Here is a 19396-nt window from a genome sequence, read left to right on the forward strand (position 1 = left end):
AGCCAAGAAATGCCAGGAGCCACCAGAAGCTGGGAGATGCGAGGAAGGATCCTCTCCTGGAGCCTTCAGAGGGACCATGGCCCTGCCGACACCTTGATTTGGGCCTCCGGGCCTCCGGAGCTGTGAGAGAATAAATTTCTGTTGTTTTCAGTCACACAGTTTGTGGTCATTGGTTATGGCAGCCGACCTCACGGGTGGGGAGAAATACTGAGAAAGTCTTGGAACTTTTCGGAGACAGGCAATGACGGAGCCAGAGATACATGGAGGGAGAGACAGACAAGACACTTCACTTCCTGACACGTCAGGAAGAGTAGGCTCTACCTAAGAGTTGGCTCTCCTCCTCCGGGAAGCCCTCCCTGATGCCCCAGGCTGGGTCAGTGCCCACTGAGCACATCCCTAATGCCCTGTGCTTCCTCCGTTAGAGCACAGATCCCATTAGAGGAGGGACTGTCTCCTGTGTGTCCTCTCTCAAGGGCCCAGGCCTGACCCATCTCTGGGTCCCCAGCATCGCCCCACACAGGGCACATGGGGCTGTTCCTCGGGAGAGAAATCGAACATGATTGAATGAGACCATACTTCCCATGTCTCTCCCCTTGAGACTCTGGCTCCCTCCTATCTGCTTGGGAGACACTTGGGTTTCCTGCAAGGTCCAGCAAGGGCCTCACCTCCTCCAGGAAGCCTTCTCTGATCTAACAGGGGAAGCCCCAAGCTGTCTCCATTATCACACATCACACCGATGTGACTGTATGTAGGTCTCTCCCCTACAACACCCTCCCCCTGCAGGGCAAGTCCTGGGTCTGACTCAGGTCTCCATCCCAGTATTTCCCAGGGAGACCTCAGGAGAGTATGTTGAATGAAGGAATAAATGAAGGAATGGAGTCAAAATAGAGACAGTGGCAGAGAAATGAGAGAAATGGTGGAGAAAACATTTTTGTGTAGGGGAGGGGGGACTAAAAGGAAGGCTTCCGTGGGCGCCTGGGTGACTCAGTCTATTGAGCACCCCACTTCGGCTCAGGTCGTGATCTCGCGGTTCATGGGTTCGAGCCCGGCATCGGGCTCTGGGCTGACCGCTCGGAGCCTGGAGCCTGCTTCGGATTCTGTGTTTCCCTCTTGCCCTCTGTCCCTCCCCACTCGAGCTCTATCTCTCTCTGTCTCTCAAAAATAAATAAACGTTGGGGCGCCTAGGTGGCGCAGTCGGTTAAGCGTCCGACTTCAGCCAGGTCACGATCTCGCGGTCCGTGAGTTCGAGCCCCGCGTCGGGCTCTGGGCCGATGGCTCAGAGCCTGGAGCCTGTTTCCGATTCTGTGTCTCCCTCTCTCTCTGCCCCTCCCCCGTTCATGCTCTGTCTCTCTCTGTCCCAAAAATAAATAAACGTTGAAAAAAAAATTAAAAAAAATAAATAAATAAAATAAATAAATAAATAAATTAAAAAAAAGAGAGAGAGAGAGAGAGGAAGGCTTACAGGGCCTCCTGGCTTCTTGATTTCAGCTCAGGTCATGGTCTCACGGTTCCTGAGTTTGAGCCCCACATCGGGCTCCATGCTGACAGTGCAGAGCCACCTTGAGATTCTCTCTCTCTCTCTCTCTGTCCTTCCTGCTCTCTTTCTCTCTCTTTCAAAATAAATACATAAACTTTAAAAAAAGAGAGAGAGGGGAAGTCTCCCAGGTGTAGGTGACATTTTCCCCTTTGTCTGTCCCCATAATTGAGGCCCAGGTCCAAACTCCTCCTCTCCCTGCTGGCCTCCCCCTCCTGGCTCTCCCTCTGCCTCCGGCCTACCCTTTACGGATCCCAGACCTCACCCTGCCTCTGCCCTAGTCACAGAGGTCCCACTGATGCCCAGCACCCCTGGACAGAGTGTCCGACCCTCAGCCTTTCTTGTTGTGACCAAATCCTTCATCTGTCCTTCAAGGCCTATCTCAAATATCACTTTCTCTAAGACACGTTTCCTGATCTCCGGGCTAGGTTCACAGCCCTCTCTGGGCTCTCCTAGTGAACTGAACACCTCAGTGATTAGGGGACTGGCTCTCCCCTTTCTTTAGCTCATAGACCTCCCAGGGCTCCCCAGGGCCCCACGGAAAAAACACACAGGCCATCAGCCTGGCCTTAGAGGCCTCATATGCCTTGACTACCGCCAATCCCCAGCCTAATTTCTCTGGTCTAACCACACAAGGCCCTCTGGCTTCGAGAACTTTGCGCCAACTGTTGCCTCTAACTGGGGTTCTCTTTTTCTCTTCTCTGCTGGGCAAATTCTTACTCAGTCTCTTAGATACTGCAGGAGTCTACTCTTCTAGGAAGCCATCAGCAATGGTGAGGTGGGCAGGAGGCTCCTTTGAGTTCTGGAAGCCACCTGTGTGGCCTCCACGATAGCACACAGACAGACTGGGCTCGCTGCCCGGAGGCGGAGGGAATGGCCAGGCCGGAGGTGGGTCCCAGATGTGGATTTCACGCCTATTTGTCTCGGTCGCTGGGAACAAAGTTTGGGTCATAGGGAACATATGGGGCTCACCTCGGTCCTCAGTTTCATCTCCTGCCTCCCTGACCCCTGGGTGGGAGGCGACAGGGCCAGGACTCTCCAGGCCTGGATGGTTCCCACAGCCTCTCTTCACCTCCTCGCCTTGAGAGCAGGGAGAGAGAGCTGTTCGCAGCTTCCGCTCTCTTGGGGGAGCCCAGCAAATTCTTCCAGATCTGTGTTCTGTCTGTCTTTTGGGCTCTCCTTTCCTGAGGGAGCTGTGGCCACCGGGCATTTAAATACACACACGCACGCACACACATTAAAGTTTATTTCTTTTGAGAAAGAGAGAGATCATGGGATGGGCAGAGAGAGAGGGAGAGAGAGAGAGAGAGAGAAAGAGAGAGAGAATCCCAAGCAGGCTCTGTGCGGTTAGTGCATGTTCTAGATCTGCTGTCTCCAGGAGGCTAGCCATCAGCCACTTGAGCTGTGGGTAATCCAATTGAGGAACCGAAGGTTAAATTTTATTTCATTTTAATCAACTTAAACTTAAATAGCCCAATGTGGCTAGTGGTTACTGTATCACACAGCTCGGCTCTAAAGAACGAAGTTTGAAGTTTGAAGACCTGCTGCTTGTTGTGTGACAGTTGCTAAGACTCTTGGAAGAGATGGCTAGGAATGCTGGCCAAACCTTGGGGCGCCTGGGTGGCTCAGTTGGTTAGGCATCCGACTTTGGCTCAGGTCACGATCTCACTGTCCGTGAGTTGGAGCCCCGCGTCGGGCTCTGTGCTGACTGCTCAGAGCCCAGAGCCTGTTTCAGATTCTGTGTCTCCCTCTCTCTCTGACCCTCCCCCGTTCATTCTCTGTCTCTCTCTGTCTCAAAAATAAATAAACGTTAGGGGCGCCTGGGTGGCGCAGTCGGTTAAGCGTCCGACTTCAGCCAGGTCACGATCTCGCGGCCCGTGAGTTCAAGCCCCGTGTCAGGCTCTGGGCTGATGGCTCAGAGCCTGGAGCCTGTTTCCGATTCTGTGTCTCCCTCTCTCTCTGCCCCTCCCCCGTTCATGCTCTGTCTCTCTCTGTCCCAAAAATAAATAAATGTTGAAAAAAAAATAAATAAACGTTAAAAAAAATTAAAAAAAAAAAAAAGGAATGCTGGACAAACCTAAACACACCTGGGTTTGAATCTCTGCCCTCACCTCAACATGGAGTCCGCCCCCCACCAGCCCCAGGAGCCTCAATTTCTTCATCTGTATAAGGGGGATAATAATAGGACCAACCTATGTATTCAACAAATAATTTGAGTACCTATTGTGTTCTAGGGGCTGTGGTTACAACATGGAACAAAACAGATGCAAATCCAAGGTCAGGACGGCAGGAGGTGGAATGCAATGCCATGACCAGACTCCTTTGAATCTCAGCCTCTCTTTTCCTGGAATTGCCAAAAGGCTGCTCTGCCTAAAAAAAAAAAAAAAAAAAAAAAAAAGCTGTTCTGCCTAGCACTTCATGATGTCATAGCATACTCTGGGTTCTGGGTTCTGATTGGCTAAGGGTCTGGCCTAAAGTCAGGTTGGCCGATTGTCTGAAACATTCTTTCTTTTTCTCTTTCTTTGATAGTAAAACACCCTATTTAGCTGGCTCCAAGACAGCACAGCATTAAAAGTTGTTTTTCCACCTTCTCTTGCAGCTAGGTGTCGTCATATCACCAGATTCTGGCCAATGAGATAAGAACAGAGGGATTGTATAGCAGTTTTTGGAAAATAACCCTTATAAGTCAGCTGTGTGGGACTTTGGGCCTTTTCTCTTTACCTGCTTCCATCCTGATGCACTCTATGGATGATGGAGAGGAAAGCCAGGAGGTTCCAGGTGGCTTGACTGCATCCAGATTTTTCTTGTTTGTTTGTTTTTTGTAATTGGCTTCACCCCCCTCGTAGAGCCCGTTGTGGGGCTTGCACTCACGACCCTGACATCAAGACCTGTGCTGTCAACGCAGAGCCCAACCTGAGGCTCCATCTCGATCAAGAGTCGGACGCTCAACCGACTGAGCAACCGGGGTGCACCTGACTTGGGTTTTAAAGCCACCATCCTGGTTCTGTCTGAAGAAAACTCTAAGTAGGGGGGGGAGAGGGGAGACCAGCACGGACACTACCGTAATAACCCAGGAGAACAATGGTGGGGGCTTGGACCACGTGGTGGCAGTGGACATGGTCAAAATGGCTGAATTACGAACATATGTAGTGGATGGAGGGTACAGGATTTGCAGATGGACAGGACATGCGGGCGGAGTGGGCCATTTCCTTCCTTTTTGTTGGCTGGAGGGCCCGTCCTCTCTTCCTAGCACCCAATGACATCATGGCCCATCCTGACTCTCCATTGGCTGAGAGGCCTTCTTTCTTCTCAGGGAAGGAACAGGGTTGCTCTCCAGGCCCCAGTGGATGGTAAGTCACATCCCTTCCTCTGAGACTCCCTCAGAGCATTCCCTCGGTGACTCTCCTGCAAGGATCACCCAAATTTGAAATTGTTGTTGACTGTGGCTGCAGGGGGCAGAGGTGAGGTGGCGAGGAAAGTTCTAGGCTATGACAACCTTCCATTCCATGGTACTTACTGCTTCTTGCTTTTTTTTTAGCTCCACCCCTGTGGCCCGTAGGGACCCAACTGTTGAGTGGGAATAGAATTCTGCTTAGCAGCGGGGCGCCTGGGTGGCTCAGTCGGTTAAGCGTCTGACTTCGGCTCAGGTCATGATCTCATGGTTTATGAGTTTGAGCCCCACGTCAGGCTCTATGCTGTCAGCTCAGAGCCTGGAACCTGCTTCGGATTCTGTGTCTCCTTCTCTCTCTGCCCCTCCCCAACTTGTGCTCTGTAATTCTATGTCTCTCAAAAAATAAATAAATGTAAAAAAAATTTAAGAAAAAATTCTGCTTAGCACCAAGTGATGCCCATACCACTCTGTGGCTCCCAATTGGCTATTCTCTCCAGAAAGGGTTTAGGCTGTACTTCAAGACCAGATGAACCTCAGTCAGAACCCTCTTTGGATATTCACTTCAAGTCCCTTTGTTCCTTTCTCAGAGACTATCCTAGGGGCCATCAGGAATACAATGTTCCTAAAGGTGGAACTTTCTGGAAACCCGGCACTGCTGTCCTTTTCCTCTGGCGCATTTCCCGCCATTTCAACCCACCCTCCCTCCCTCCCACTGGCTTCTGGCCAATCGTCAGGCAACACAAATCTGACCAGCACATACATAGTGATGTCTTTCCAGCCCTTTCGCTGGGTTTGGCATTTTGTCAGGGGGCACTGCCATACTTCAGCTCCGCACGTTTTCCTCATTTTGCCCCTCCCAGGCCCTCCCAGCACATATCAGGTGTCTGTGGCCAAAATTCCCCAAGGGTTGAGACTTTATTTAGGGGACTGGCTGCCCAGATCACAGGCCAAATGTCCTCGCAAGAGGCCAAAAGCGGGCTCCCGGCCTGCCGCCTGCGCTGAAGGGTCCCTCCAGCCTGGCGCGTGCCAGTGACGTCAGCGGCTCCACGGCGCCTGATTGGCTCGCTGAGGGACGCGCCGTCGAAGTAGAAGGTTCAGCTCGCAGTCGCTCCCAAGTTCCGTCGTCGTCGTCGTCGTCGTCGTCGTCGTCGGCTGCGGAGGCCGAGCAGGTGGGGCTCTAGGGCTCGGGCCCCGGGCTCGGGGTGGGGGGTCGCAGGCCGCGGCAGCCCCCAGCGCGCTCCTGCAGCTGCAGCCGCCGCAGAGGCCGGGCCCAGCGTGGCCTCCAGGGCAGCGCGACGCCGTGGCGGTCGAGGACCAGGCGCGCGGGGTCGGGGCCGCCGGCCGCGCTGCCCAGCATCAGGTAGTCGGTGTCGGGCCGCAGGCGCAAGCAGCCGCAGGCCAGGTCGGCGCGGGGGACCCAGGCGTCCTGGCCACCGCGACGCACGGGCCGCGCCCGCTGCTTGTACACGGCCAGCACGCGCACGGCCAGCCGCTGCCACGCCGGGCCCGCCGCCTCTGACGCCAGGACCTGGGCGCGGAGAACTGCGGGGAGGGCTGCCGTCAGGCCCGGGCAGGGTGTGGGGGGAGCCCCTGGGGTGGCGTGGGGTCGGTGTTGGTGCGGGGGGGAGGCAGGATCCCCGGGAGGGCTCCCAGGATACCATTAGGAAGGAGAGAGACCTTGAACGTTTGAGGGTGGGCTGTCTGGGGGTCTGGCCCGGCGTGGGGGAGACGACGGTGGGGCTTAGGGAGTGCCAGGTGGGGTTCGAGGGTTGTAACTATGGAGGCCAGACTGAGAGAGGAACCCAGGAGCATGGGACATGCCAGGTGGGGCCCTTTGGGGTTCATACTGGGAGTAGCAGATGCCCGAATTGGGCGTAGGAGAGGACTAAGGGGACCCTACAGTGGGTGTGGCCGGGAGCAAGGCAGAAGAGGCAGGTCCAGGGTCTCTAATGTGGCAGCGTGAAAGATGTCAGAAGCAGAGCCCTTGGGAAAGGGTATTGCTGGGGGGGGGGGGCGCTCTGGGACGAATCTGGGGGCCAGAAGGAGGTCAGAACCTAGAACCTGAGGTCCTACTGGTGGTGATTCAGAAACATGTAATCGCTGAAGGGCCGAGGCGAGACATGTCAGGGGAAGGACTCTGGCTGGCAAGCTAAGTCTGTAGGGCAGAAGATCTCTGTGGGAGGCGGGACGAGAAGTTTCCACCTTCCAAGTCCTAGGACACTAGTGGCTAGGACCAGAGGATGATGATCCTCAGGGAGGAGAGGCCTGGGGGGTCTTACACCATCGCGGAAAGTCATGGGCTGGGCTGGACTCCTGAGTATCTAAGAGATCTCTGAGGTCACGGGGCTGGTGTGGACTGATGGATTATGGCACTTCGGGGTGCGTCTCTGCGAGAGTGGGGCTAGGGCACAGAATCTAGGACCCCGATGGGAGGCGGAAAGCGTCGAAGATAGGCAAGACCATCCATTCAACCAGTTCCCCTTTCTCCTTCCATCCCCAAGAGGCCAGCTGTCTCCCTCCAAGATGTCCAGCTGAAGGAGACAGCGAAAGTCTGAAGGCCGAGAGAAGGTGGGGGAAGAGGAGACAGAGGAAGATAGGGAACGCCCCCCACTCCACTGCCCCTGCCCCCCATTTATCTTCTGTCCCGTTAGGTCCTAGATCAGGAAGGTCCTTTAAGAGCCCCCCCGCCCTTCCCACTTTAGATGAGAACTGGGAAGCCCAGAGAAAGAGGAGGGCATCAGAACACCTGGCCAGCTCCCAGCCTTTTTTTTCCTCCCCAGCACTCACCGTAGTCCTGCTGGCAATACCTCCAAAGGCTCATGTATACCCTGGTATCCGAGACATTGCAGTAGTTTTGACACTGAGGGTCTGGGGAGGGTCAGGCCATCTGCAGTGGGCTCCCGAAGCCTGGACCACAGCACTCTACCCCCTGCCCAGCCCCACGTGCCATCTTGACGGACACCGGAGGGGGGGCGTGCCCCAACCCTGGGGACTGGGCTCTGTGGGCCACCCCTGTTATCCCCCACCTGGGGGCCCAAGCAGCCCATCCCCGATCCCGCTTGCTGCCAGGGTTCTCCACACGGGCCTTACCGGAGCTGTAAGCGCCAGGGGTAGGAGCAAGGGGGGTCGTCGCCTCTGGAATTCCTGTGAGAGAGGAGAAATTTAACCTTAGGGGTCCCCCCCAACAGGAATCCAGACCCCCTGTGTCTATTCCCTTAAGCGCCCTTCGCCCTCCTCCTCCAGGACCTGGAGTTGGTCCCTAGTCCCTTCCTCCTTTGGATCTGGGAATCTAGACTCCCAGCCCCCTCCTCCCTGGGACACAAGAGTCCGGGCTCCGGGCTTCCTCCCTCCCAAGACTGAGGGGCCTGGAGTTTGAGGCCCCACCTCCCCCCAGGGACCCAGCGTCTGTTGCCCCGCTGGAGATGTGAGAGGTCCCCTTCCCGTCCCACTTAGGACAGGCGGCCCTGCCCCTCATGACTCACGCTGGCAGGGCATCCTGGGAGAGCGGCTCTGCTGGTAGCCAGGACCACAGCGGTTGCACGTCAGGCCGGTGACCCCTAACTTGCAGGAGCACTGCCCGCTGGTCTGGTTGCAGATGCCACCCGTCGCCCCAATAGGGTGACACTGGCAGGCTGCGTGAGGAGAGGGGCCGGGGATCTGGAGTGTCTGGGCCCCGGGCACTCCTTCCCAATCGCCCAGCCCCCTCCTCCCTCAGACCCAGGAGTCAGGTCCCGCCCGCCTCTCTTCCTAGGCCCCGCTCCAGGCTACACTCACCCCTGCAGGCCTTACGGCTGGTGATAGGCTGGCCGGGGTCCCTCCAGAACCCCGGGCGGCAGTAGTGACAGTGGCGCCCAGCCGTGTGGTGGCGGCACCGCTCACAGACGCCCCCGCTCCGGCCGCCAGACAGCCTGAACAGCTCCGAGTTGAACCTGCAGCGTCGGGCGTGCTGGTTGCAGGAACAGGCTAGAAAGAGGACGGAGCAGCCACGCGTCAGGCCCGGCCTTGCTGCTCTGGGCCCCGGGCTCCCTGAACCTCCTCGTTCTCATCTTGGGGTGCACTGGACTGAAGTGGGTAACCCCGAGGGGCCCGATGGACCGCCCGAATGTCCCTGAGACGCTGGGGTTCAGCACGGAGCTCTGCGGGCACGGGCTGTGGAGTCAGACCCCGCACGTCCGCTCCCCACTGTGTTCCTCGAGCAAATGACTTTTCTGCAGCTCAGCCTCCTTTGCCGTAAGATGACAGTTCCGATGTCTACTACTTCCGGAGGCTTAAAGGAAACCAAAAGGATGTGAAGTTCTTGACCCGGGGCCTGACCCAGAGCCTGCCCTTGCCTGTGGGGAGTTTCTGCGCGCCCGGTGCTGCACATTTCGTTCTCGGAATGGCTCTGTGAGGTTCACGGCTTCCAAAGTAATACAGCTGAGGGGGTGGCAGGGGCAGGGTCGGCACCCAGGCCTGGCTCGAGTCTGTGCACCGCGCAAGCAGGCCCCGCGCGAGGATTCTGTGCGGTGTGTGTCTTCCTGGGGGGCTCTGGTCAGGGAGGCAGTGGGCGTCGAACCTTACTGCCTCTCACAGTTACCAGGAAACAGCTTCTCGGGCGCACCCCCAGGGATCTGTGGTTCTGGCGAGCGAGATGCTGACTCAGGGGTTCGCGGGCCGTTCTTTGGAGAGATTTAAGGAGGGGCCTGGGCTGGCAAGGCCCGAGAACGCGGAGAAGCAGTAGGAAGGTCAGGAAACTGAGGCAGCGGTGCGTTCTTGGGAAAATGAGGCCCCTCTCAAAACCGTGGCTTCCTCCCATCCACTGGGGACCTCAGTCCTTCTCCCCCAGGGTTTCCATGAGCCTGGAGGCAGCTGGTGCTCTTTAGATTATCAGTGGGAAGAATCTGGCTTTGGATTCCTTCTGACCTGAGGGTGATCACTTCACCTCACTTGTGCCCGGAAAACTCCGGTGACGGGAAGGGGTTCAGATCACCCCCGTCGGTCAAACCCGCGGCTCTGCCACAGGACTTAGTCCCATCCTGTGCGCCCAGACCCTGCTTCCTCACGACACCGTCGGCTTCTTGCCCAGATTCAGAGTGCCGGCGCCACGCTCGGCCTGGGGCCGTATGGTGACCCTCAGACAGAAGGCCTCCCCCGCTCCCAGGCCCTGTCCAGGACGACCCCCAGCCCGCCCCCAGACAACGTGAGTCTCCCCTCAGGGCTCAGATCTGGCTGGTAGAGCGGAGTGGAGCTACCTCCCGGGGCCTGGTGCGGGGCCTGGTAACAAACGCACAGCATCAGCCAGGGCGGCAGAGGCCGGAGGCAGAAGAGAGGGGGCTGTCTCTGAGGAGGGGCAGCTGGCACATGGGCAGGGCAGGGCCCAGACCCTGGAATCTCCCGCCTGGAAAAACCCGAGGGAGGGTGGAGGCAGGGAAGGTGTGGAGCAGGCCTGGAGCTTGCCGGGCTAGCCGGATGGCCCGGTGGATCGCCCGTTATCTAGGAAGGTCTGTCTTCCCGAGTCCAGTCCCGGCACCGCCGCTTGCTAGCGTCGAGACTTAAAAGCAAGTGGGGCGGCCCCTCGGGCCCCCACCCTCTTCATCCGGGGAGTGGTAACATTGGCGATTCCGCAGTGAGGTCTTCCTTGGCGCCAGGTACCATATGCTCAGCTTTATTGTAAGGACTCTATGCATATCAACTCATTGGGTTTTCACCACGGCCTATAGAAGTGCTGTTACCAGCCCCGCTTGACAGGCAGAGGAACCGGAGGCACAGAGAGGTCAGGTCACTTGCCTGTGGTCACACAGCCATGGAGCAGAGGAGCTGGGATTTGAGCCCAGGCCGGCCGGCCCGCAGCTGAGCCCGAGTGCCCATCTGCCACCCTGGGGCACCGAGTGTGACGGCACCTGACAGGAGCCAAGACCCCAGAGCGGGACTTCCCGGGCTCAGATTCTTGACCCTGCCGCTCCCTAGCTGTGTGTGCTTGGGCAGGGGCCTTCTTCCCCTCCAGCCTCAGCCTCCTCATCCGTGCAAGGGACCCGATGACAAGCCTGCCTGGTACCCAGCAGGCGATGGGTACATATGTGTTCATGAATAAATACTTCCCCCATGTGGTTGGTTTGGTGACTCGGGAAAAGTCCCGCTGCCCTGTTCCCCACGACCATTGGGTAAATATCACCGGAGCACCTGCAGCAGCGGCATCATAATGGTGTGAGGGGCAGAGGCTGGAGAGACTGGAGCTCCCAGTGGGCAGCAGAGAGTGGCAGGCAGGTGGAGCCTGCGGGGGTGGGGGCGGGGGGGGAGGAGCCTGGGGGGGGCGGGGGGAGGCTGTGGGGGAGGCGAACGGGGGATCCGCTCAGGAGCAGTAGGGGTGAAGCAAGGAGCAAGCCCTGCTCAGGCTCGCAAGGGGCGAGCACACTGCCCGCAGGGACCAGGGACCGGCTGCTACTGCCAGAGCCTCGGGGGCCGAGTGGTGGGTGGGGGCAGGAAGAGGGGGGCCCAGGACTCACGCAGGCAGGGGTGGGGGTGCTGGGGCGTGGCGGGCCGCCAGGGCCAGTCTCGATGGGACGGGCGGCAGCTCTCGCAGCCTGGGCCGGTGGTGTGGTGGCGGCAGCGGCAGCGGGGCGGCCGGGCGCGGGCAGCACAGCGGGCAGCGTGGCCGTGGCACTGGCAGCGGCCTCGAACGCCACCTGCCGCCAGCCCCGCCCGGCCCCCGAACTCCACGCGGAGGTGACTGACCACCACGCTGGACTTAGGGCCCGGCGGGGCTCGGAAGGTCACCTTCTCGGGCCCCCCCAAGGCCCCAGGCCAGGCGGGTCTGCGCCACAGTGATCTCCAGGGGCCTCCGGTGGCCCAGGCAGCAGACAGGACCAGGGCTGGGGATCCTGGCGTGCAGAAGCGTAGGCTGACGGACGTCAGGAGGAAGGGGCCACCCAGGGCCAGGGTCAGACTCCCGTTGCAGGTGGCCCGGGGGCTGAGGTCCGCCCCCAGGGAGAGGGCACAGGCCTGGGGACAGGAGGCCGCCAGGCCAGCCAGCTGGGTCACCGGTGGGAGGCAGAAGCGGGGGCGGCCACCTGGATGGTAGCACGGGTCTGCGGTGGCCTGGCTCAGGAGGAGCAAGAGGGCAAAGGTCACGGACATGGTCCTAGCAGAGCAAGTACCTGGAGAGGAGGAGAGGAGAGGAGTGACCAGGCTGAGGGTCATCGGTCACCCTCCACCCCCGCTTCCCGCAGGCTCTCTGAGGATCCCTAGCATTCCACCCCTGGCCCTGCCCAAGCCCCCCTGCCCGGCTGCTTCTAAGCGAGGAAAATAGTTCCATCTGGGGAGAATTACTGTTTACATAACCCAAAGGGAAAAGAACGCAAGCAAAATTGAGAATTTTGCCTGAACTAATCCGTAGCTTAACACCCCAGAGCTATCGTCAGTGTCGAGGGGCAGGGGGCCCTGGGGAGAGGGCAGGGGTGGGGACAGAGGGGGAATCCTAGAGAGGGCACCAGGGGGAGGGGCATTGGGAGACAGATGAAACTCAGAGACAAAGGGACAGAGGCACAGACAGCCGAAGACAGGCAGGAGGGGACACAAGTGTAAGGGAAGGGCCAGGTGCAGAGAAGGAGCCATGAGGAGAGAGGACCGGACACAAGGGGAGGCCAGAAGGCCCAGATGGAGAGCGGCTGGGCACCCAGATCCACAGGGAATGGAGGGGATGGAGTGCCCGGGAGCCTGGGGCCCAGGCAGACAGTCAGACAGACAGGCAGACCTTGAGGCTCGGAGATACCCAGGGAGCAGGAGGAGAGCAGAGAGCAGACAGCCTGGCTTGCCTGGCCCATGGGGAGGGGGGGGGGGGAGAGAAGAGGGGAGGGGAGGGGGCTGGGGGAGGAGCTCGGCAGGGGATCAGAAGCGGGAGGCCAGGCCCCCAGCCCACGAGGATCAGAGCAGAGGCCCTTTCCCACGTGGGGCCCTAACCTTGTTCTCCACACCCAGGGCACGGAGGGGGATTATCGCCAAACAACCCAGCGGCCTCCACTGCCACCCACCCCCAGCCTCCACCCTGCCTTAACCCTTTCCCACCCAGGTGCCAAGCCCAGAGAAGTATGCTGAGGAACCGGAGGGGGGACACCCGGGGACTAGAACCCTAGGTCACTCTGGAGCTGAAAAGCAGGGTTAAGAAAGCTGGTGCACGAGTCCCCCTTAGAATTCACGGTGGGAGAACCCTGTACTTGGATTTCTGAGGACTTTCTTATAATCTCAGCCCTCCCCACTCCCGCCTGCCATCCTAGGCCTCAGGGTCGGGAGAGCAGAGCTCCCACATTGTCCGCCCCCCCTAAGGTCCCCAGATTAGAAAGGGGAACGGATGTGGGGGGTGGCAGGTGCTGAGGAAGCGGGCAGAGAGAGAGGCAGGACAGGGCAGGGCCAGATTCCCAGGCGTCCAAGGGGGCCTGAAGTCCAGACCCTGGGATGGCAAGAGCTGGGAAGGACTCGGGTGCTGAAATGCCCCCCTGGTTTCCTGCTCCAGGGCTGGCAGCCCCTAGTGAGGAACTTCCTCAGGTTTGGGGGGTCTTAGAGCCTTTCTGGGCCCCACTGTCCACGCCCTTAGCTTGCTCCCAGCCTGGGAGTCTGTGAGGCGTCTGGGGGTGCAGGTGGGGTCCCATCCTCCCCCAGCCTGCTTTCACAGCCCCGGGTGTCCCCACTGCAGTTGTCATGTGCAGAGACCACGTCCCCCTGCCCCGGATGACCGGCGTCACCCTCCGCCCCTCCCGAGGGGCCTGGCGCCATTTTGCTCACTGGCGGCAGCGGCATTTGCCCCGTCCGTTACCGCCAGCCTTGTTAAGGGCCTGGCCCCCACCTCCTACCTCTCCTTTCTGACCTGGGTGGTTCATGGGGTACCACTTTCTGGACCCTAGCACCTTGGATGGCCAGGCCGTGAGTCCCCCGGTGTTCCTGAGGGGTCCAGAAGCCAGCCCCTGGCCATCTGGGAACCCAGATGTCCAGCCTCCTGTCCCTACCCGTCTGGGAACCGGAACATACCTCCCGCGCCCCCCCCCCCCCCCCCCCCCCGCCATAAGGAGAAAAGCCTAGCTGTGTTCCACCGGACCCACAGTAGGCCCCCCTGGCTGGGCGGTGTGGAGGTCCGCCTGGAACCCAGGCTACTTTTCCCTGGCTTTTTTGCACACACCCTGCCCTTTGCCCCTGATGTTGGCCAAACCTGCACCCAAGAAGAGTGTCCTCTGCGGTGCGTTCCTCCCGTGCTCTCCCGTCCCGCGGGAGCTCGGCGGCGGCGTGGGCTCTCAGGAGTGAGTGCTGAGTGGCTGTCGCCAGGCCCCAGGCTAGCGGGGGGTTCTGGGCGGGAGCTCAGAGCAGAGCCCGCAGAATCCAACACCACCACCGCTCCCCCCAACCTCCCCCCCCACCCCCGCCCCAATCCCCTTCGCCAACAGCAGCCACGCTCTCCCCACAGGGACCCCAGCCAGCCCGCCACCCAGGACTATGTGGAGCGCCAAGGACATCGCCGGAGGGGGATAGCCCCGAGCAGGCTGGCCCAGGAGGCTCAAGGCAGGTAGGATGGGACAGCCGGCCAGGTGGGCTTTCCCGGGTCTCGGGTCCCCACCGCACTCACACTTAGACCCCTGCCCCAGGACTCCCGCTGGGCTGAGCCCACCACGTGGTGGTGCAATCGATGGGGAAGGGAAGGGGCTGACCGGCCAGGCGGCTTCAGGGCGGCCCCTGGCCCACACTGAAGGGGGACCCCCAGCCAGAGCCTCCTCCCCTCTGGAACCTTCTGTCAGCTGTGGGTGAACTGAGGATGAAGGTCAGTCATTTTCAAACCCCAAAAATCGGTGCTTTGGGGGGGATCTGGACAGCCACCGGGAAACCCAAAGAATTGGGCCGCTTTCCGAGATGGTGGGTGGGGAAGGAGGAGAGGGGATAAGAGTCCCTCGACCTAGGACCTAGCATTGGAGGGAGGAAGCAGGGACCCCAGCTCAAAGCGGAAAGGCCTTTCCTGCGAGGCCTCAACACTTCACTCACGGAAATTGTCATGCTGATGTGACTGACAACCCGATGGTTTTGACTAGAAAAATAAGGCTGTCCTTCACTTCCCGCTGAGAAAAGCTGGGGCGGGGGAGTCTCGAGAGGGTAGGGCACAGATATTTGCTGCCGCGCCCTTGAGTGCCTTCGTTTCGGTGCCACGAGGACCCGACCCTGACAGGGATTTGGGGGTCCGCTGGCGGGACCCTGTCCTGGGGTCGGGAGAGCACAGCCAAGGGGCTGTGTGATTCTCGTTCCGGGTGGCCCTCACCCGCCAGCACGAGTCGGGAGCCAGGACAAGGACATCGGATTTGAAATTAAGCCCGGAGGAGCAGTTAACCGCGAGAGAAGGAGATCGGGGGCAGAGACACCCCTAGATCACAGGGCGCATACCGGTTCTGGGACGGCGGTGTGAGCGACAGGGTAACATCACTGCACAAATCCATCCCGCAAGTGCGCCCCAGAGTCCCTCCTGTGTGCAGACACCCCGCTGAAGCTACCACCGCGAACTCCTACAAACCTCCCCGCCCTTGTCAGTCAGGCTTACAGTCCAGAGAGAAGAGCGATCGCTTCGGGCAAGTAGTAAGTAATTCTGCTCCAGAGGATGGCGGAAGGTGGCGAGGAAGGTGGCGAGCGCTGCGGAACAAAAGCGAGCAGGGAGGTGGGGGTGGGGGGGTGGGGGTCCGGAGGGGACATCCAGGCTGAGACCCGAAAGCGGTGGGGACACACCGCAAGCCACCCGAGCATCATCGTGGGGGCTGGAGCGACGCGGGCAGAGGGCAAGGCCAGCGCAAAAGGCTAGTTTGGCTGCCAGAGAAAATTCCAGGAAGTTTAGGTCGCATTTTACTTTCCTCCCCATCCGGGGACAAGAAGTTTCTTAAAGTAATGTGACCTGGAGGGAGGCTTTCTTCCTCCCTTTTGGTTTTCATAGTACTTACTTACTTATTTACCTATTTATTTATTTATTTATTTAGGAGAAGGGGTTCCTCAAGTATTGGGCACTTTCATCCCCAGAGAGGAGGAAGCAGAACCCCACCCCCACCCCCACCCCCAGGGCACATTTCACTCAGCCCAGCAGTGTGGGACCCACAGCTCTGGGCTTGCGGAGATCTTTTGCCCCTACCTGGGCGGCCCAGACACGGCAGAGGCCCCACAAGGCAAGGCAGGTCACATTCCACGTCTGGCTGGACTGAGAGTGTGCGGCTGAGGGCTCTCCCTGAGGAATTCTCGAAAAATCCAGGACAGTAACTGACAGCACAGATTCCTGAGCCACACGGCCTGGGTTCAGATTCACGCTCTGCCTCTCTCCTAGCTGCATGACCTAAAGCAGGTTTCTTTTTCTTTTCTTTTCTTTTTTTTAAATATTTATTTATTTATTTATTTATTTATTTATTTATTTAGAGAGTGAGTGTGGGGGGGGGGGAGGGACAGAGAGAGAGAGAGAGAGACAGAGAATCCTGTGCAGGCTCCCCACTGCCAGCGCGGAACCCGATGCGGGGCTCAAACCCACCAACCGTGAGATCCCGACCTGAGCCGAAACCAAGAGTCCAAGCCGCCCAGGCGCCCCTAAAGCAGGTTTCTCAACCTCCCTGTGCCAGGGTGCCCTCATCTGTTAAATGAGCATAACAGTGTGCCTTCCTCGCAGGAGATCAAGAGGATTAAATGAGCGAAGACAGGCTTTCAGTTTCCTCTCTGAAACTCTGAAACTCTTTAGACCAGACACGTTTCAGAACCTGTGTGTTGGCACCGTAATGGGGTCCCTAGACTGTATGTTAGGTAACTCCCCTGCGGGATCTGGGCAGCATCCCATAATCCAACTCTTTCTTTCTTTCTTTCTTTCTTTGTTTCTTTCTTTCTTTCTTTCTTTCTTTCAATGTGTATTGATTTTTGAGACAGACAGAGACAGTGAAAGCGGAGGAGGGGAAGAGAGAGGGAGATACAGAATCCGAAGCAGGCTTCGGGCTCTGAGCTGTCAGCGCAGAGCCCGACGCGGGACTCGAACTCACAAACCTGGAGATCGTGACCTGAGCCGAGGTCAGACACTTAACCGACTGAGCCAACCAGCCACTCCTAACGTTACTGTTTCTGTAGCAAAACACACGGACATCACATTGAGCAAAGTCTACAAATAGCCGCGGGTCAGTTCAGGCCATGTTTTGTCCCCGGATGAGTTCAATTCGGGTGGGGGGTTGGCCACCCAACTGGAGGAAAGTGGCCAACAAGGAATTGCGGACTGAGATGGTAAGTCTGGGGCCAGTGCCTGGTGTGTGGCAGGAACCACAGAAGCAGCAGCCTTAATTCGCTGTTTTTCTGTGGCTTTCTAGTTGTTCAGGCTGAGAGAAAGCCAGGAGAGGGAGCTCTTGAGATTCCTGGAAGAGGGTGGCTGCAGGGCCGGCTGCCTGATTTGCAGAGCCCAGTGGAACGTGGAAACAGGGGGGGCCTTGTTCACATTTATTGATATTTTGTAGCTGGTGAGACCAGAGCACTAAACCAAGTGCAGCACCCCCCCTCGCGGTTTGTTTTTTTTAAAACAAGTAAACTCTGCACCCGACACGGGGCTCACACTCACAACCCCGCGATCAAGAGTTGCACGCTGTACCAACTGAGCCAGCCAGGTGAAGCGCGGGGTCCTTTTGAGTGCAGGCCGTGGGCTGTTGCACGGGTCACACGCCTGGCTGGTGGGTACCTTTGTCCTGAGCGGCTCCCTCTTCCCCGGTAACCCAGGCTCTAGTCCCGGCTCCGCTCACCCCCTCTGCCTTTGGGACCTGGCCAGCCCCACAAGCTGGCTAGAGCCTGAGACCTGAGTCCTCCATGTAGGACCCCCCAGGCAGGCCCCGAGCTGGCAGCTGGTGTGATAAGGATTGGGACAGAGTTGTCAGGAGGCACGTGAGCAGAAGGGCTCCCCCTTTGGAAACCAGAGCAGTGGGCAGGGCACTCCTCGTACACCCCGGTGGAATGTGAGGTCACACTCAGCCTTGCTGTGGAAGAGCCAGCTGACCTTGCTGGGGACCCACGCTGAACAAGCGACATTTGAGGAGGGCCCAGGAGTGCTCAGATTTCCCACAGGGGTCAGATTAATAAAGTGAGGAGCCCCGGAATGTGGGAGGAGGAGAGCTGAGGCAAGACCCACAGCACCCTGACGTTTGAGGGGAGCTGGCGGGGAGAGAGATGGGATGCCTGGAGCAGGGGAGGACAAAAGCCAGATGATGAAGAGTGCCCCCCCCCCCCCCCAATCCAGGGCTTCCTCCCACACGGGCCCATGAGACTCCTGAGCTGTGGCCACTGGAATGGCCACAGGGAAACCGCAGATACAGAAGAGAACAGAAAGCGGGTCAGGACGCGCAGGACGCCGCTAGACAGGCTGGGATGACTTGTGTGAGGAATGAACCATTGGAGGGTGGGTGAGACTCACGTGCGCCTGCCCACCCGTCCTGACCGGGTCCTCCCTCCTCCCTGCAGCCATCGCGAGATCCTGGGCCACTTGCGCTTCCTTCTCCACCGTCCGCTTCCTCTTCATCATCGTCGTGGCGTCTACCGTCTTCCACTGCCACTGGCGCCTGGCCGTGGTGCCCGGCCCCTGGGCCTACTCGGGCCGCGTCGTCCTGCTCCCCAGATCTCTGCCCCGGGGCGGCATGCTCACCGTCAACGCCCAAGGGCGCCTGGGGAACCAGATGGGGGAGTACGCCACCCTGTACGCCCTGGCCAAGATGAACAGGCGGCCCGCCTTCATCCCGGCCGAGATGCACCGCGCGCTGGCGCCCATCTTCCGGATCAGCCTCCCCGTCCTGCACCACACCGCGGCCGGCAGGATCCCCTGGCGGAACTACCCCCTGAACGACTGGATGGAGGGCCGCTACCGCCACATCGCGGGCGAGTACGTGCGCCTCACCGGCTACCCCTGCTCCTGGACCTTCTACCACCACGTGCGCGACGAGATCCGGCGCGAGTTCACCCTGCACGACCACGTGCGGGAGGAGGCCCAGGCGTTTCTGCGGCGGCTGCGGGTGGGCGGGCGGCGGCCGGGCACCTTCGTGGGCGTCCACGTGCGCCGCGGCGACTACGTGCACGTCATGCCCCGCGTGTGGAAGGGCGTGGTCGCCGACCGCGGGTACCTGGAGCGGGCCCTGGGCTGGTTCCGGGCCCGCCACCGCGCCCCGGTCTTCGTGGTCGCCAGCAACGGCATGGCCTGGTGCCGCGAGAACATCGACGCCTCCCGCGGCGACGTCGTGTTCGCCGGCCAAGGACTTCGCGCTGCTCACGCAGTGCAACCACAGCGTCATCACCGTGGGCACGTTCGGGATCTGGGCCGCCTACCTGGCGGGCGGGGACACCATCAACCTGGCCAATTTCACCCTCCCGCACTCCCCCTTCCGCTGGATCTTTAAGCCCCAAGCAGCCTTCCTGCCGGAGTGGATGGGCATCGCTGCTGACCTTGGCCAGGCCAGAGAGAACAGCCCCTAGCCCCGCACGCGCCT

The 19396-nt window shown here is 59.5% G+C and overlaps 2 protein-coding genes across 3 annotated transcripts; one reads left to right on the forward strand and one right to left on the reverse strand.

Moving 5' to 3' along the window:
• The first annotated feature begins 5955 nt into the window (after positions 1-5955).
• LOC125153414 (galactoside 2-alpha-L-fucosyltransferase SEC1-like) lies at positions 5956-19383 on the forward strand. Its single transcript, XM_047836562.1, is given in 7 exon segments — positions 5956-6094; positions 14353-14451; positions 14531-14703; positions 15200-15503; positions 18160-18294; positions 18381-19152; positions 19154-19383. Coding segments are annotated over 3 exon segments (1008 nt in total). The 5' UTR covers positions 5956-6094; positions 14353-14451; positions 14531-14703; positions 15200-15503; positions 18160-18287; the 3' UTR covers position 19383.
• On the reverse strand, positions 6094-16085 carry NTN5 (netrin 5). Of its 2 annotated transcripts, none has more exons than XM_047836543.1 (7): positions 15469-16085; positions 11408-12058; positions 8700-8888; positions 8408-8557; positions 8016-8069; positions 7713-7793; positions 6094-6467 (listed from the first exon to the last, which is right to left on the reverse strand). In XM_047836543.1, exons 2-7 carry the CDS (start codon positions 12036-12038, stop codon positions 6103-6105), a joined length of 1470 nt encoding a protein of 489 aa, XP_047692499.1. In that variant the 5' UTR covers positions 12039-12058; positions 15469-16085; the 3' UTR covers positions 6094-6102. The 2 variants fall into 2 exon arrangements, with proteins under 2 accessions (XP_047692499.1, XP_047692500.1); XM_047836544.1 differs by lacking the exon at positions 15469-16085 and adding an exon at positions 14101-14174.
• Positions 19384-19396: the final 13 nt, after the last annotated feature.

The sequence above is a fragment of the Prionailurus viverrinus genome, chromosome E2 (genome assembly GCF_022837055.1).
Source record: "Prionailurus viverrinus isolate Anna chromosome E2, UM_Priviv_1.0, whole genome shotgun sequence".
Classification (NCBI taxonomy): Eukaryota; Metazoa; Chordata; class Mammalia; order Carnivora; family Felidae; genus Prionailurus; species Prionailurus viverrinus.

What these genes read in the sequence shown, in the direction of transcription:
- NTN5 (XM_047836543.1), bottom strand. Translation starts at nt 12,038, where the DNA reads ATGTCCGTGACCTTTGCCCTCTTGCTCCTCCTGAGCCAGGCCACCGCA. An exon ending in GCACCCCCACCCCTGCCTGC is followed by an intron (nt 8,889 to 11,407) that starts GTGAGTCCTGGG and finishes TCCTCTTTCTAG; the next exon opens with CCTGTTCCTGCAACCAGCAC. An exon ending in CAGCCGTAAGGCCTGCAGGG is followed by an intron (nt 8,558 to 8,699) that starts GTGAGTGTAGCC and finishes CTCCTCACGCAG; the next exon opens with CCTGCCAGTGTCACCCTATT.